Source organism: Bombus huntii, unplaced genomic scaffold (genome assembly GCF_024542735.1).
Source record: "Bombus huntii isolate Logan2020A unplaced genomic scaffold, iyBomHunt1.1 ctg00000075.1, whole genome shotgun sequence".
Lineage (NCBI taxonomy): Eukaryota > Metazoa > Arthropoda > Insecta > Hymenoptera > Apidae > Bombus > Bombus huntii.
This window is the reverse complement of record NW_026099333.1, coordinates 237295-255960: the sequence shown is the minus strand read 5'-3', so window position 1 is coordinate 255960 and position 18666 is coordinate 237295. Positions and strand designations below refer to the sequence as shown.

General features: G+C 43.1%; 1 protein-coding gene across 1 annotated transcript; it reads right to left on the bottom strand.

Moving 5' to 3' along the window:
• Positions 1-5166: 5166 nt before the first annotated feature.
• LOC126876441 (uncharacterized) lies at positions 5167-10731 on the bottom strand. Its single transcript, XM_050639297.1, has 2 exons — positions 9618-10731; positions 5167-9041 (listed from the first exon to the last, which is right to left on the bottom strand). The coding sequence occupies exons 1-2, from the start codon at positions 10729-10731 to the stop codon at positions 5167-5169; spliced, it is 4989 nt and encodes a 1662-aa protein (XP_050495254.1).
• Between the last annotated feature and the right edge of the window lie 7935 nt (positions 10732-18666).

The following is an 18666-nucleotide window of genomic DNA, read 5'->3' as shown; positions in this document are numbered from 1 at the left end:
GGAAAAAACCTTAACCATCACCATTTGCACTGGGGAAGTAATTACCCCATCTGTGGAAGCGCGGAACAACATAATACGAGAAAAACATGAATCAAGCGTAGCAGGACACAAAGGAATAACAAAAACTTATCAAAGAATACGACAACATTACTATTGGGAAAATATGAAAAAGGAAATTCAAGATTACGTAAGAACATGTAAGGAATGTCAATTGAAGAAACTCACAAGAATAAAAGCAAAGCAACCAATGGTACTTACAGACACACCAGGTAAAGCGTTCGATAAGGTTAGTATGGATATTATAGGTCCATTACCAAAAACCCAAAAGGGAAACGAATATATATTAACTATCCAAGACTTATTAACAAAATACTCAATTGGGATTCCACTAGGAGGAATCTCTTCAGCCTCTCGGCCTATCTTAGCGGACGTTTTTGTAAAGCGATTTATTTGTCGTTTCGGGTCACCGAGAGCTATTCTCACTGATCAAGGAACGAACTTTACATCCTCACTAATGAAGAAAGTAGCAAAGAGATTCCGCATCAAACAATATACCACGACGGCATATCATCCACAAAGTAACGGTTCAATCGAAAGATCTCACCACGTGCTGATAGAATATCTCAAATTATACATTGAAAATTCCAAAAATTGGGACGAATGGGTAGAATTAGCTATGTTTTCCTATAATACCTCTGTACACGAAGGAACGAAATTCTCCCCGCACGAATTAGTTTTTGGACATCTAGCCAGAGAACCTACTGGTGAAGTAATAATCGAAGAGAACATGGAACCAACTTACGCAGAATATCTCGAAGATCTGTTCGATAAAATTAACACCGTACAACGAATGGCGAGAGAAAATTTGATAAAATCCAAACTAAGATCAAAAGAATATTACGACCGACGAATCAACCCCCAAGATTTTAAAATAGGAGATTCGATATATTTACTAAAAGAACCCAGTAAAGGAAAATTCTCCGATCAATATACTGGACCATACAAAGTGCTAGAAATCTTGCAGAACCAAAACGTCAAGATCGAAGTAAAAGGGATTCCGCGAACGGTGCATTTAAACAAGTTAAAACTAGCGCATAATCGAAATAAGCAATGAATAAAGCGATTTCAGTGGGCAACGTAGTGCGGTAGTATATGTTATAGTGCTGTTCGTCGAATAATACAGATATCGAACACCTAAAAGGAAAAAGGAAAATTATTATACGTGTTTCAATTATTGCTTAAATATAAAACGTGTTAACTTAATGAACAATTAACTAGTGAAAGTGAAAGTTACCTTGTGAACAAGTGATCAACATACAAGAAAGTGTACGTGCAAGTATAGGTTATGGATCGTTGTTCGTGGAACACAATGTATGACAGCTACCTAAAATAAGTGAATAAATTAGTTTCAATTGTCTCAGTGCAAAATACAAGGTTACTAAATGTTATAACTATATTATGGATAAATCAAAAGGAGGTGTAACACTGTCCGTCGAATAATACAGATAGCGAAAACCTAAAAAGAAAAAGGGAAAATTATTATGTGTACTCCAATTATTGTTTGAATATACAACGTGTCGATTCAATAAATAATTAAAAGAGGGGAAGTGAAAGTTACCTTGTAAACAAGTAATCATCAAACAAGAAGGTCTACATGCAAAATATGATATGGCTCCCTGCTTGCGGGACACCATGTACCAGCTGAAAATAAACGAACGAATTAACTTCAATTGCCTTAATGCAAAGAGCAGCATCGCTAAATGTTATAACGGTGCTGTGGAGGCGTGGCAGTGTTCGTCGAATGACACAGATAGCGGAAACTTGGAAAAAGAAAAGAAGTTTATTACGAGTGTTCCAATTACTGTTTGAATGTAAAACGTGTTAGTTCAACGAATAACGAAAACAGTGAAAGTGCAACTTACCTCGTGAACAATCAATCACCATACAAGGAAGTGTACATGCATGGATTTCGCAGATTAACAAAAAGAAATAAAATAGCTGGTAAATATAGAAAGTGGTTAGAAAATAATTAAGATAGATTAATTGAGAGTTAGTAATAAATATAACCGGAGTAAAAGGATATTTTATTGTGTATTAATCTACGTAGTATTGTTATATTATTATATCTAACATGTAGAAGTGGATTTTGTACGCATATATGTATATAGTTACAATCCAAGTAGTATTCATAATATTTATTTTCACTGATAACAAGTACGTAAAACCTAAAATAAAACAAAGGTTTTAACAATAAAAAAAAAAACAAAAAAAAGGGGGAAGAAGAAAAAAAAGAAGAAAAAAAAAGGAAAGAAAAAAATATAATATATATAAATATAAAATTTTCTTTTTCTATAAAAGGTTATTCCTATTTCTGATAAACTCGAGAAACGAAAACATTATACCATGATACACTGACACAAAGATACACCACACAGAAGAAACTAATAGAGAACGCTTTAAGCTTGGCAAACTTACCGCCCGACGAATTTGCATACACCATAACCAAAACCCAGGACACATGGCTTTGATTGTTATTTAATAAGGTTTTGGGTTTATAAAATAACGATTCACTTAGATTCGTTTTCTCCAATATATTTCAGTCTTATAACACGTCTTACCACACAGGAATCTCCAAGTCAATAGAACAACGTGGTCGACTTCTAAGACAAAAGAGCGTCGTTAGAAGTCGTACCAACTTAGCTTGTAGTAAGCAGCGATCATACCAACTTAACATTTCTCAACACTCCCCTTTGATCGCTAGTTTCTACAAGCCCCATAGCTTTGGTAAATTGCTGGGTCTTAATCCTAGTTAGGCCTTTGGTGAGAATGTCAGCCACATTCTCAGGACTAGGTACATAAGTATAATCTAGTATCCCCCTCGATACGCAGTTCTTAACGTAAAAGTAGCGCACTTGGACGTGCTTAGAACTCTCAGCAACTATTTCGTCCTTTGACCATGAAATAGCTCCGATATTATCGCAGAATATCTTGCAGGGGCGATGGCAATATGACAGTTGACCCAATTCCTTTAACAGTAAAGAAATCCACACTGTTTCCCTTGTTGCTTCCAGCATTGCCACAAATTCCGCTTCGCACGTCGATTGAGCTATAATCGGTTGTTTTTTGGATAGCCAGGATATCGCACCACCAGCGAGTATGAACATATACCCGCTCCTGGATTTCCTGTCTACCGTACAACCCGCAAAATCCGAGTCGCAAAACACCTTCAGAGGTTGCCCGATCCTTTGGTATACTAACTTCAAGTCTTTGGTCTTTAGTAAATATCTGAATACCCGCTTCGCTGCTTTCCAATCGGATACAGTCGGATTCGCGCATCTTTGGCTTAGTTTCCCTATTGCACACGCAACATCAGGACGACTTACAGTAGCTACATACATTATGTGCCCCACAGCTTGTTCATATAATTTACTGTCGAGAGGCTCATCACGTTCAATATCAAAACCAGCCTCGCATTCTCTAGCTAGCGGTGTCGACACTCCCACCACCCCAACCTCACGAGTAATGTCAAACAGATCCAGCATTTGACCTATCTGTACAGATTGATCGAATACTACAGTGGTGCTGTTTGGCTTACTCAGGTGGATGGACAGAAATTGAGTGTCTACGCCTAGCATTCTAACATCTAATTTGTCCTTAATCCTAGTTTTGAATATCTCAATCCACTCATTCGTCCCAAACACGAGGATGTCGTCCACATACACAGCTACAATAAATTTTTTAGACTCATATATATATATATAAATATATTTCAATCAATCAATTTGGACAGTTACATATAAGTATAAACATATATGCCGAACATGTAATAACCTAGTAAATATTAGAGACAGTGCTTCCAATACTATGCAATAAATACAATATTATCAATTTATGAAATAAAAGTATACATGAAGTCAAAAACTAATAGTTTAACGAATACATAAAACATACAATATTGTATTATTAAAGAAATGAAGGTTACATTGTCAGAAATATATATATGTGTGCGAATTCTATCAAATCGATAATCTAAGATACATACTTAAAACTAGCCTACATTCCGGTAAAGGATAAATAAATAATTGACATTTCATTTCGTATGAATACTACACTGCCAAGAGAAATATGCATATGAATACGTATATATATATATATATATATAATGTTTTGTAATTCTTCGATTGCGTTATTTATTGTTTTGAGTAGTTTATTTTATAGAGTATTCGATAATATAAAACATACATACTGTAAGTTCGACCAATCGCGGGGAGACGTACTCGCGAGGAGAGTCGTCAACGGGGGTCGTAAATCCCCGTTACGATTATAACAATCGACACCACGAATTGATCGATCCCCTGATTTCCGGTGGGATAATAAGGGGTGATTGATTTGGTATAACACTGGGATTCACAGTATTATAAAGTATATATTTCCAAGCACTTAGTTACAAAAGGATTTGTGTGAAGTATGCGACTCTCGCGCTATGTGTAGATTGCCGCGTTAGGCGTTAGTTGGTGGACCGTCGCGTTAGGCGTTAGGTGGTAGACTGTCGCGTTAGGCGTTAGTTGGGAGACCGTCGCGTTAGGCGTTAGGTGATAGACTGTCGCGTTAGGCGTTAGTTGGGAGACTGTTTGTCGCTCTTTTGTTTAATACGGAAGAAAGCTCGGTGTGGGTGTGCCCCTGTGCCTAAAGAACGCGGATTCGTTGGTCCCACTTTCGTTAGGAAAAGTGAGGGTAACGAACCGCGGTGTCGATTGGTCATGCTGCACTACTGCTCGAAGGGATGAGTAGGGAGTCTTCTACCATCGTGGTGCGTAAATGACGGTGTGTATGAGAAAACCTAGCCTGTTTTATTACAGGGCTATTCGGGTTTTCCTAATGGGTGCATACCCGCTTTCTCCGTGTTTTAAAGGCGACTAATAAACCCAAGGACACCTATAAAACCGACTGTGTTTCGAGCATATTTTTAGGTTTTAGCAATTCTTCAAGACAATCGGATTGAAGACATATGGCTAAACAATGCAGGGAAGTGAAAGTTATGGTGGGTCCTTAGGTTTATTGAGGGTCGAAGTGCCGTTACGCAGGTCGGTTGTTGTCCGGTCGCGCGGGCTGGCGTGCAGATGTTTTAGGCGTCGTAACATCCTCCCCCCGTTGAGAGGGCACCGATCAAATTCTGGCTGTGGAGTCAGGGGTGTCGTTGGTGACCTCCTTCGCTCCGTGTGGGCGTTCGGCCTCATCTGGATCTGGGTGGATGGGTAAGGGGACCAGTCGTTTGACGCCGCGGTCCAGGATGCTTGTTGCCGTCTGCACTGTAGCGGTCCGGATGATTCCGTCGGCTCCTGGATGGACCTTGATTACGCGGCCCAAAGGCCACTGCATAGAGGGCACGTTGTCCTCCCTGAGGATTACTACGGTGCCTTCATGAATGTTGTGTTTGCCCTTGTCCCATTTGCTGCGGCGGGTTAACTCGTTTAGGTATTCTCGATACCATCGGCTCCAGAAGTGCTGCTTAATCTGGTGAATGCGCTGCCAACTGGATAGCCGTCCTGATGGAACTGTCCTGAAATCACGCTCCCGTAAACTGGTTAGGGTATCACCGATTAGAAAATGACCGGGAGTGAGGACAGGGGGATCTTTCGGATCGGATGAGATGGGAGTCAGTGGGCGTGAATTGAGAATGGCCTCAATTTCGATCACAAGGGTGTTGAGGTGTTCAAAGGTCAGGAGCTCCGTGCCGACCACGCGGATGAGATGGCGTTTGAACGATTTAACTGCGGCTTCCCATAAGCCGCCAAAATGTGGTGTGTTCGGAGGATTAAAACGCCATTGTATTTGTCGGTCGGCGAGAAAATTCTGTACCCTATCCTGGTGGTCGTCGGACTGCAATAGGGTCCGGAGTTCTTGCAGCTCCCGATTAGCCCCGACGAAATTGGTGCCGTTGTCGGTGAGGATCGTTGCGCAGTATCCTCGCCGCGAGATGAAACGGCGTAGCGCGGCCAAGAAGGCGTCGGTGGTTAGGTCGCTGATTAACTCTATGTGGACCGCCTTTGTCGCCAGACAAACGAATATGGCGGCGTACGTCTTGATTTTACGTCGGTTGCGGTCCCTCCTCTCCTTGATGTTGAATGGGCCGCAGTAGTCGATTCCGACGTTCGTGAACGGCCGCGATTCGGTAATACGCGCCTCTGGCAAATCACCCATCAAGTATTCCACTGGTGGAGGGTTGGCTCTGCAGCAGCGGACGCACCTTCTGAGAGTGCGCCATACCTGGCTACGGCCGTCGATCGGCCAATAGCGCAGTCTCATCGCGTATAGGGTAGCTTGGGTCCCTGTGTGATGATTGTTCCGGTGCTCTTGTTCTATAATTAGCTCTGTCACCGGGGATTTGGGTAGGATGATCGGGTGTTTTTGGCTGAAGGGTATGGCGGAGTTGGTTAGTCGCCCTCCTACCCGGAGTAGCCCATCTTCGTCGAGGAAGGGGTTTAATGGCTGTAGTTTCCCTCCAACGTCCTCGCTTCGATTCTTTTGGAGGATCCGAATTTCAGGCGCGAAATGCTGGGATTGTAAGATTTTTATCAGCCTGTTGTGCGCTGCGGTCAGTTCGTCTGTGGTGAGATGGGCAGTTCGGTGTTGCTTATGTCTCCATCGAAGACACCGGGCGACGATTCTTATTAGTCTTGGCCAAGACGAGTAGCGATGGAGGAGAGTGTTGTCGTTAACACTCGTCCTCAGACAGATCGTCTTCTTTTGCTCCGGGAGGTCGACTACCGGTGTCGGGCTCCAAACCGGCCAATAGCTTTCGCTTTGCAGGAGCCACCTTGGCCCGTTTTTCCAAATGGACGGACATAGGAATTCCTTGGGCGTCTGGCCTCGGGAGATGAGATCCGCTGGATTATCGTCGGTAGGCACATGACGCCAGTCGGAGATATTGGTCTTGGTCTGTATCTCAGCGACTCGATTCGCCACAAATGTTTTCAAGGTGTGCGGCGAAGACCTGATCCAATGGAGTACGATGGTGGAGTCAGTCCAGTAGACTATCCGCGATATCTTGGTCGTCAGGGCCTGTTGTATTGACGAAATCAAGGACGTCAAAATAAGTGCCCCACTTAATTCGAGACGTGGTATGGAGAGCGATTTGAGCGGCGCTACCTTCGACCGCGCCGTGAGGAGTCGAGTCCAAATATTGTTCTTTCGGTCAGTCGTCCGCACGTAGACGCACGCCCCATATGCCCTTTCGCTAGCGTCACAGAATCCGTGGAGCTCAATTTTCGTTGCGGATTCTAGGATGGTCTTCCGAGGGAACCTTACCGCATTTAACAACGGCAATTGGGTGTGGTATTTGATCCATGCTGTGTGTACGTCTGACGGAAGGGATTCGTCCCAATCTACCTTCAATGTCCAGACTTGTTGCAAAATCATTTTTGCTCGAACGATTACCGGCGCGAGCAATCCTAGTGGATCATATATTTGTGCGATGACTGAGCTGATTGATCGCTTTGTGATTCGGGAAGTGTCACTGTTCGTCTTGACCGAATATAGTATGGTATCGTCGGCTGAATCCCAAAAGACGCCGAGTGTTTTTAACGTGGATGACTCACCGAGATGTAATTTCTGCTTGGTGTCTTCCTCAGGTAGCCCTCTCAGCAGATCCCGATCGTTTGAGGCCCATTTGCGGATATTTAGACCGGCTAGCTTAAGTAATCTCGTGAGATCATTCCTGATTGATAGGGCTTCGTCCTTCGTATCGGCTCCGGTCAACGCATCGTCGACATAGAAGTCTCGCCGTAGGATCTGCGCTGCTCTCGGAAATCGAGGTCCCTCGTCCTCTGCCAACTGTTTGAGACATCGGATGGCCAGATACGGGGCTGCGGATAGACCGAACGTTACGGTGTTGAGTCGGTAAGTTTCGATCTCTCCGTTGTCGGCACGCCACAGAATCTTTTGGTAGGGACGATCTTCTGGACGTAGGAGGAATTGGCGGTACATCTTTTCGATGTCGCCGGTAAGGACATATTGAAATGACCGGAATCTCAATAGGATGTTCCTCAGGTCTTCTTGTAATTTCGGACCCGTATGAAGGGCGTCGTTTAGAGACACTCCCGTGGTACTTGAAGCTGAGCCGTCGAACACAACCCGTAGCTTGGTGGTGTCGCTCGATTCCTTGGTCACGCCGTGATGTGGTAAATAATATCCGTGGTCGGTGGCGTGATCCGTGTTGATCTTTGTCATGTGACCCAAGTCTAAATATTCTTGAATCACAGCACTATACGCGGTTTCATATTGTTTGTCGCGTTGGAATCGGCGATGAAGAGAGGCGAGCCTGCTCATTGCAGCGGCCTTCGATGACCCTAGTGAGGAAAGCTTTTCGTTGAACGGTAATGCAACGATGTATCTGCCTTCCTTGGTTCGTCGGACATGGTTTCGGAAATGTTCTTCACATAGTCGTTCCGAGTCCGAAAGATGAGTAGTGGCCGGTCCCTCGTCGATCTCCCAAAACCGTGCGAGGTCCTCTTGCAGAGCCGTTGTGGTTGCGTGGAACGTATTTATCGCGGTTTGGGACGTGGGACTCCCCCCGATTACCCAGCCGAAGCGTGTTTTCTGTAGACGTAGTTCAGGTTCGCCTGGTTGTGCCAGATTGACCTGCCCGATGCACAGCGACGCGAATGTTGATCCGGTACTAAGTAATACATCGATCGGGGCTGGGCAATGGAATTGTGGATCGGCTAGATGAATATTTCTGGGTAGTCCCAGACTCGAGGGATCGATGGGCTCGCTTGGTACGAGGATCGATATGGCCGGGATAACAAGAAATCTCAATGTCTTCTTGTACTCGCCGTCCGTCGACGTGATGGTGGCCGTGGTGTAACGTTTTGCCGTGGTGCTCAAATTGTCGAGGGCTCCGATCTGGATCGCACATCTCCTTTGCCTTATACCGAGGGAGTTCGCGAGCCTGTCGGTCATGAAGTTCATGCTCGACCCAGTGTCGAGTAAGGCTCGGGCTCGGATTGGTTGTGCCTGTTTGTTCAAGACCTTGATCTGTGCTGTGGCCAACAGATCATGATGCAGAGGGGTGTGGGGAGATGTGTTTGTTAGTCCGATCCCCCTTGCTGTCGTAGTCTCGGACAGTCAGTTTTTCCCCGGTTGGGACTTGGATGAAGAGGTTGGGGTGGTGTTCCGGATCCGGGCTGAGCGTGACTCGTACGAGGAATGCTCTTTCGTACCTCTTGGAGCCGAAGATGTATGCTTCCGTGAAGTATCGGATGTTCGCCTCGATTTGTGGGACGACCGCGACTTCGATGATCCCGATGGGGATTGTTCGGTGGAGGCTCGCTTGTGTGATGAACGACTGCCCGACGACCGACCGCTCGGTGCGCGACTGCCCGACGACCGACCGCTCGATGCGCGACTGCCCGACGACCGACCGCTCGATGAGCGACTGTCCGACGACCGACTGCTCGGCGACCAACCGCTTGCCGATCGACCGCTCGACGATCGACCGCTCGAAGATCGACCGCTCGCAGATCGACCGCTCGACGACCATGAATCTACCTGGGTTTTTTCGCGGTGTAGATACGTATGATGTCGGTGACCGCAGATACGACACGAACCCGACGTACACTGTGTCGGCGAATGTCCTGTGCCTAGGCAATTTATGCACAACGATGCCTTCTTCACGATCTGAAAACGTTTGGTCGCTGATTTGGCCTTGAATATTTTGCAGTGTCTGATCTCGTGATGTCCGTTGCAGGTCGGACACACCACCGTTCTGCTGGTTGTAGCAAGGGTTCGCCCATGCGGTATGGTTGTTCGCTGACTGCGGTGTTTGTGTGTTGACCCTTTTGATTCCTTCTCTTTAGAGAGGAATTGAGTCCCGTTCGCCCGTGTTTTGAGAAAGTCTATCAGATGCTGATAGGATGGCACCTTTTGGCGGGGCAGTGTGCGTTGCCATTTACGCAGGCTGGACGCGGGCAACTTCGACGCGATCAATTCGATCATCGCTATGTTTGAAGTGACGGGCTCCTTTAGATGTTCGAGCGCCTTTAGATTTACGCTGATGGTTTCCAGCAAATCCTCCAGGGCCTCTGGAGTTTCCTTTTTGATTTCCGGATAATTACGCATCAGATTCCAATGGCGCATGCAGATTTGGAGGGGGCAATTGAACTTGTCCTTCAGTGTATCAAGCGCGATGGAATAGTTGGCCTCTGTGAGTTCTAATGACTGGATACTCTGTGCGGCCCGTCCAGTTATAGATGAGCGTAGATGCTGGAACTTTTGGACATTCGTCAAACCTTCGTTACGGTCCACTATGGATGTGAACGTGTCGTAGAAATAGGTCCAATTCTCGAGGGCACCGTCGAATTGGGGCACGCGGACCTCTGGAACGGTGGTCGGCTCTGGTTTCCGGCATGTCTCACCTCTTGTTGTAGTCGACGGGGTTGTTGCTGATATTTGTTCAAAGAGCTCTCGGAACCGCATGTCAAGCTCCCGATGCTCTTGCGATAACGAATCTACCCGTGCATCTTCCCCCTCATCTACCACACCTAACTCTTCTTGAACCTCGAGTATCCTCTTCCAAAGCTCATCGAACGAGCTGCGGCAAGATGCTAGGAAGATTCTGTTTGCCTTCCCAGACGCTTCGTACTCATCGAGTTCGCGCCTTATGGTTGCAAGTCGACGGGCTAGGACGCCTCGTCTCCGCCGTAACGTGCTGATTGATTCAGCTTGGGCCATGTTTGATTTTGATAATGAACGCCCTTACCTTGATCAAATGGACGTTGATCTGGGATTCTGTTGCTAATCGTTACGATGCGGCGTGGGCTCGTGTAGATGCTGCGCGACGGAGGTGCTTCTCTCCGATGGCGGTTCCCTTGCTCAGTTGACTAAGTGGTTGGAACTTGGATCTCACGCGACACTGTATAGTCACTGGTCAGTGCACTTTTTGGTGGCACGAGATCCGGCTCGAAGGACCATGTAAGTTCGACCAATCGCGGGGAGACGTACTCGCGAGGAGAGTCGTCAACGGGGGTCGTAAATCCCCGTTACGATTATAACAATCGACACCACGAATTGATCGATCCCCTGATTTCCGGTGGGATAATAAGGGGTGATTGATTTGGTATAACACTGGGATTCACAGTATTATAAAGTATATATTTCCAAGCACTTAGTTACAAAAGGATTTGTGTGAAGTATGCGACTCTCGCGCTATGTGTAGATTGCCGCGTTAGGCGTTAGTTGGTGGACCGTCGCGTTAGGCGTTAGGTGGTAGACTGTCGCGTTAGGCGTTAGTTGGGAGACCGTCGCGTTAGGCGTTAGGTGATAGACTGTCGCGTTAGGCGTTAGTTGGGAGACTGTTTGTCGCTCTTTTGTTTAATACGGAAGAAAGCTCGGTGTGGGTGTGCCCCTGTGCCTAAAGAACGCGGATTCATTGGTCCCACTTTCGTTAGGAAAAGTGAGGGTAACGAACCGCGGTGTCGATTGGTCATGCTGCACTACTGCTCGAAGGGATGAGTAGGGAGTCTTCTACCATCGTGGTGCGTAAATGACGGTGTGTATGAGAAAACCTAGCCTGTTTTATTACAGGGCTATTCGGGTTTTCCTAATGGGTGCATACCCGCTTTCTCCGTGTTTTAAAGGCGACTAATAAACCCAAGGACACCTATAAAACCGACTGTGTTTCGAGCATATTTTTAGGTTTTAGCAATTCTTCAAGACAATCGGATTGAAGACATATGGCTAAACAATGCAGGGAAGTGAAAGTTATGGTGGGTCCTTAGGTTTATTGAGGGTCGAAGTGCCGTTACGCAGGTCGGTTGTTGTCCGGTCGCGCGGGCTGGCGTGCAGATGTTTTAGGCGTCGTAACACATACATACATACATACATATATATATATATATATACGTATTCCTATGCATATTTCTCCTGGCAGTGTAGTATTCATACGAAATGAAATGTCAATTACTTATTAATCCTTTACCGGAATGTAGGCTAGTTATAAGTATGTATCTTAGATTATCGATTTGAATCAATAATGTAGAATGCGCATACATTAATAGTAGTTTAGTTTAGAATATAATTTATATATTTATATATAGACATGCATGTTCCGTAATATAGTTCTTATTTTATAATTCTTTACCGGAATGTAGGCTAGTTTTAAGTATGTATCTTAGATTATCAATTTGATAGAATGCGCACATATATATATATATATATATATATGTTTCTGACAATGTAACCTTCATTTCTTTAATAATACAATATTGTATGTTTTATGTATTCGTTAAACTATTAGTTTTTGACTTCATGTATACTTTTATTTCATAAATTGATAATATTGTATTTATTGCATAGTATTGGAAGCACTGTCTCTAATATTTACTAGGTTATTACATGTTCGGCATATATGTTTATACTTATATGTAACTCTCCAAATTGATTGATTGAAATATATATATATATATATATATATATATATATATATATATATATATATATATATTCCTGGCGTTTCAATTATTTTCCCCTTTTGTAGTTATTCTTATTTCCTGGTTTATTTTGAATTGTGTGTATATGTATTTTGTTTATTGGTTGGATCCGTTAATCGCCCTCGTTTTGTTAATCCTTCCTTTCGTTTCGTAGTGCCGTGTGTTCGTTTGTGCATTCAAATCCTTATTCGCGTGTTTTGTATAGAATGGTTTTCTTGTTCTTGTTACGGCGTGTGCGGAGCGCGGGACGTGACACCCCCGCCCTTGAAGTTCAAATTTCCAAAGGAAATTTGACTGATGATATCTCTGAGTTCGCTCAAGGCGGACGTAGATGTCGTTGGTAGTTGAGTGACTACCGGTGTTATCGATATCCCTTGAGGTTGTGCTGTTTGATCATCGATATTTCGTCTTCTTTTGAGGTATCGTAGCGGGTGGGTGACTGAGCCGCATATTGCTCCTAATAGGGCGATTCCACATTCGTAAGTTTCACGTAACTGGTATCCGTGTGCGGCTATATCTATTATTGTTTTGATTAGTTTAAATATTGCGAGTATTCCAAATATTGCTGCACTGACAGTTCCAAATTCCATAAAACCAGTCCATAAGCTTGATACGGTATTTTTCGCTATTGTCGTTAATGTGTTTTGTCCATCATTCCCAGGATGTTTACTGTTCCAGGGACGATTGTTTTTCCTGTTGCTCCTCTCGCCAATGCGTTCGAGACTGCAGATTTTCTGCCGGGAACATGACGTGGCTTCCGCTCGTGGCCAACGACGATGGTGCTAAATATCGCCACGTTTGGCGCACGTCCGGGTGGAGTTCCTGTGGTGCGATTCCTTTGCCAAACGGGTAGTTCCGAGTAGCATTTTGTTGTATGTCGTACCTTTACTTGTACCGGAATGCATTTGACTATATGGATCGCTTCTCCTGCGATCAGAGCCATGTGTCCTGGGTTTTGGTTATGGTGTATGCAAATTCGTCGGGCGGTAAGTTTGCCAAGCTTAAAGCGTTCTCTGTTAGTTTCTTCTGTGTGGTGTATCTTTGTGTCAGTGTATCATGGTATAATGTTTTCATTTCTCGAGTTTATCAGAAATAGTAATAACCTTTTATAGAAAAAGAAAATTTTATATTTATATATATTTGTTAAGGAAATTCGAGGATTTGGGAATACAAATTATTGCCTATATTTCCCACACAACAGTTATACATCTATATTACTCTCTGAAGAACGTCTTGCACGCACGCTGGTCGCCAACCGACTATCCTAGATTCTGCTAACATCTGGCAACAGTCTTTTGTCTCCACTAAGCCTTGACGCCCTCTGGCCCTTACACACACACTCTCATGTACAGTGTAAATGTATCACTTCCCTAACAATATTATATTTTTTTTCTTTCCTTTTTTTTCTTCTTTATTTTTCTTCTTCCCCTTTTTCTTTCTTCTTTTTTTTGTTTTTTTTTATTGTTAAAACCTTTGATTTATTTAAGGTTTTACGTACTTGTTATCAGTGAAAATAAATATTATGAATACTACTTGGCTTGTAATTATATACATGTCGGAGATGAAAGGAAAGCCGAAGCCTTTCCTTGGAAATTTTGGGAACATCCTCTAGTACCTTAGCCTAGATTTTATTATAGTTGTAATTGCTTAAGATTTGTAATAAGCGAGATTGGGTTCGAGGTGACAATCGGTCGCTGAACGTAGCCACGGTCACGGGATGGATGTTTTATCTAACGGAGGTCTGGAGTGGTTGTATGTGTTTTCCGAGAAATGTGGTTGTGGCGGCATGCGGCCTCGAGAGCGGGCCTAGCCACGTGTGATGTTGCCTCGGAGGTGCCGATGCAATGGGACATACATTGTATTAGTAATCAAAGCTCCAGGCAGAAACTGCCTAGCAACGGCGTTTGGAACTTTCTCGATGCTTCCAACGAGTGTGCCTAGCAACGGCGTTTGGAACCTTCTCGATGCTTCCAAACGGGTATAGAAAACAAAATGCAATCGTACAGGGAGAAAAATCACCACGAGGCTGGCATTCTTGCGATTGCCTTGGAGAGTGATACATCGAGCATTTTCGACGATCGCATTTGCGTCTAAGTTAGTTTCGCTTAGTAAGGAGTTATCCCGGTGACCGTGGATTCGTTTGAACTCAAACATTGCTAATAGTATTATTTAATTTAATTTAATTATTCGTAGATCGTATTATTCATTAGTCTTAGTGTTTGTTAGACTTATTATTAGTTGTACTTATTATTTGTTAAGCTTAGTGATAGACCTGTATATACGTGTAAATAAAATCTCGGCTTTGTGAAACGATGGCTAGTCCACACGAAGAGTCGTCGCGCGCCCAAAATTCGAATCGTGATCCGACATACATATATGCGTACGTATTGGTAAGTAGTATAAATGAGATTTGTTTTATTGTTATAAATATATAAGTATATATCATCAATAGGAATAAATATCACAAATGTACCTTGTCTTCGAGTATATATATATATATAGTGGTGAACATAAGTGAAAATTATATGCATAGTTATAAATATTGTTTGTTTACAGGTGGATAGCATCAGTATTTGGTTTCGTACAAATACTTTACAGTTCCACTGTGTGAATTGCTATTCATGTTGTTCCATCCGTCGTTCAGAAAATGGTTGATGAGTTCGCCATCAGTTCTGTACACACATATAAAAATAGTTAATGTATATATGTAGTATCGTGAGTGAGAGGCCTGGGAGTTGGCGGGTGATCCGCGTGGAATGTCGCGAGAGCCGAGGCGTTTGTTTTTGATCGCGTAGTTTTGGAAAGAGGAGACCTACGTGATCTTGGCCACGAGCGGTTGCCAAGGGACGGGAGAAAAGGAATCAACAAACAGAGTTTGCGAGTGGCGTTGCCGAGAGAGTGTTGATTGCATTTTGTGAAAGTCGAGTCGTTATCTAATTATTTAGTTGTGCTGTTTTCTGTACGTTTGGTGTGAATAGTTCAGGTTGAACAACAATCGTCTTTTTCTGTCCGATTAACATCTGTATCATCCATTCCTTGTAAATATATTATATCACGATATTACATATATATATTATTTATTTTTTTTTATATATATAATTTTCGTTTGGATCTGTTCCTTTGTACGAATACTGTATCCCTGTATATAATATAATATATATAATATGTTATAATTATGTTAGTTGTTATTTATTATATATATTTTCCTTAACTCTCTCCCCCTTTTCCTTGTTTTTTTTTTTTTTTTTTTTTTTATTAGTACCTAACATTGCTATTATGATGCTGTATTGTATTGCATTGGCTGTTATTTGTATGTGCGCGCGACGAATTTTTCAACATGGTCGCTCGCGTGTCTCTTTGGTATGGCGTTGGTTTAATGTCAACAGTAACGTGTTGTTGAAATAACTAATTAATTGTTAATCACTATAATTTTATTTAGTAGTGTTTTGTAATATTGTTTTGTGTTTCATGATATTGTGTGTGTCAATACCGTGTGCTACTTTAATGTGATAGCATGGATTGTATTGTTACCGAATTTCAATAGTCATTGTTTTGATTATACGTGACTTGCATTTATGTAAGTCTCGTTTAATTTAGTTAATGTTTTGTGTATTGTGTTACCAGTTATTTCGTGTAGCATAACTTTATTCCTTCGCACCGAGGTCAGTTATGTCTTGTCGTTAATATTTAGTTAGTCTATCTTGATTAATATATATATTTAACAAATATTTAAGAAACAATGGCGAGTGTTGTGAAATCGTTGGACGAAGAAATGGTTTTGACATTGTCGGAAAAGCTTAAAGCATGGGATGCGAACTTTCGCGATATGAGTGCAAAACTCGCCGAATTACAAAGCGGCTTATTCGAACTTAAAACAAAACAAGAACCTAAAACACCCGTATCGCCGCCGACAACGCAACAAGAGACGGTCCAGCCGAGTGGACATACCCAGCCAATTAAGCTAAAAGATGCGATCGAATCGGTGCCAGTGTTTGACGGATATCGACCATCGGTATTCCACTTTTTAAGAGCTTGTGAGCGCGCGCGAAATATGATTTCCAGATATCAAGAACCTCAATTGGTAAAATTGTTAGTAAATAAGCTCCGTGGACACGCGCTCCTCGCCATCGAAGACACAGAATTAATGAGTCTAAACGATTTCGGAAACAAATTAAAGGATCTATTCGGCCCAAAGAAATCTCTTAACGAATATAAAGGGGAATTAGGAACGATATTTCAACGACCCGGGGAAGACATATTAGATTATATGGATCGCGTTAGAAATCTTAGATTGGCAATAATGGACGGAGAAAGAGGCGACTACGGCATCATATCCCCCGATATCCAAGATACTATAGATTGGGAAACGAAAGAAGCTTTCGTTAAAGGACTTCCGAACGAGGTATATGTGCGAGTAAAAATAGCAGGGTACCATACTTTAGAAGATGCGTATCGTCAAGCCGTCAAAGCAACACACGAATTGAAACAAATAACCGATAGAACGCGACCCCAACGACCGACACCCTCGAACTATTACAGACGCGACAACGCACATCCTTCGAACACTAACAACAATATCAGGAACAACCGCCAAGATCGAAGATCGCTACCTCCATCGCAGAATTTTTTGAATTCTACAAGACAAAATATCACGTGTAACTATTGCAAAAAACCCGGGCATCTAGTGAAAGACTGTTACAAATTTAAAGCCCGAGTAGATGCCGGATTAATCGTACCCTATGCTTCGAGACCATCGGGAAACCAAACACGTCCTTCGGGAGAATGGGGCGAGCCACGAAGGAACGATACGCCGAATCGCCCAAGAGTACAGGCGGCAACCAGGCGACCGGCGCCGACGGCAACAAACAGAACAAGGACAGCCACCCCCGCGAGATCGACTCCACCACCCATAACGAGAGACAGAGCGAACGCAATGCCGACCATAAGATCGAACGAACAACCACTAAATATTGTGGGGGAGTCATCCCACAACCAAACGAGGTCACAGACAGAGAATCCAGAATCTCAAGGCAAAAGGAAAAGAGTGAAGCACAAGCAACCGGCGAAGGAAAATCATCAGGAGTTGAATTCAGATTCGGAAGGCGACCTCTCCGAATTATTTCAATAAAATTTAACGATTCCCCAACGAACCCAACTGCACGAATAGTTTCCCCAGATCTAAAGACTAAGACGAGTTTATTATTAGACTCTGGATCGGAAATCAACATTATCAAGAAACCTGCTTTACTCGATTCAGCCATCATCGACGAAAAGGAATCAATCGAAGTGCGAGGAATTACGGCAACGAGCCTGGTCTCCCTAGGGCAGACGGTAATACAGGTTGCGGGCCATCCGGTTGGTTTTCATCATAGTCGATGATTCATTGCTAATCGATCAAGACGGAATCCTAGGATCCGAATTTTTTGCAGGTTGTAAGGCTCGTTTAGATTATGAGGGAAAACATATCAGATGGGGAAATATTTATATTCCCTTCGATAGTAAAGAAAAAATAATTATACCGAAGCGAAGTTCAATAACGTGTTCAGTTAATATCGCTAATCCAGAGATAAAAGAGGGATTTATTCCAAGAATCGAGCCGAACAAGGGAATCTATTTTGGTAATGCAGTTGTGAGGAATCATAAAGGAAAAGGTTACATAAGAGTAATAAATACTACTTCGAGAGATTACGTATTTACAACACCAACGATGGTAATTAAAGAATTTGAAAATCCCCCCGCCCCCCGCCCCGCTTCCTAGGACAGCGTGCAATACAGTTCTAAGATCGGAGGAAAGTAGATACGATAAAATAAATGAGTTACTACGACTCGAACATTTGAACGAAGAAGAAAAGGAAAATGCTAAAAAATTGATTCGTAATAATCAAGATAGGTTTCATATTCCAGGAGATACATTGGAAGCAACCGAAGTTCTGGAACATAGGATAATTACAACGGATAATATACCCATCAATACTAAACAGTATCGATATCCACCAATACATCGAGAAGAAATAAATCGACAGGACCAAGAACTACTAGATACGGACGTAGTGGAACCATCAATATCTCCATATAACTCCCCGTTATGGATTGTGCTCAAAAACCCGATTCGCAAGGAAATAAGCGCTGGAGATTAGTCATCGATTATAGAAAATTGAACGATAAAACGATTGGCGAT

Bases quoted from the DNA above. Each gene is read 5' to 3' on its own strand.
- LOC126876441 (XM_050639297.1), bottom strand. From the start codon at position 10,731: ATGGCCCAAGCTGAATCAATCAGCACGTTACGGCGGAGACGAGGCGTC. The intron at 9,042-9,617 runs GTACGTCGGGTT...TGTTGGCCACAG, and splicing joins AGGACATTCGCCGACACAGT to CACAGATCAAGGTCTTGAAC.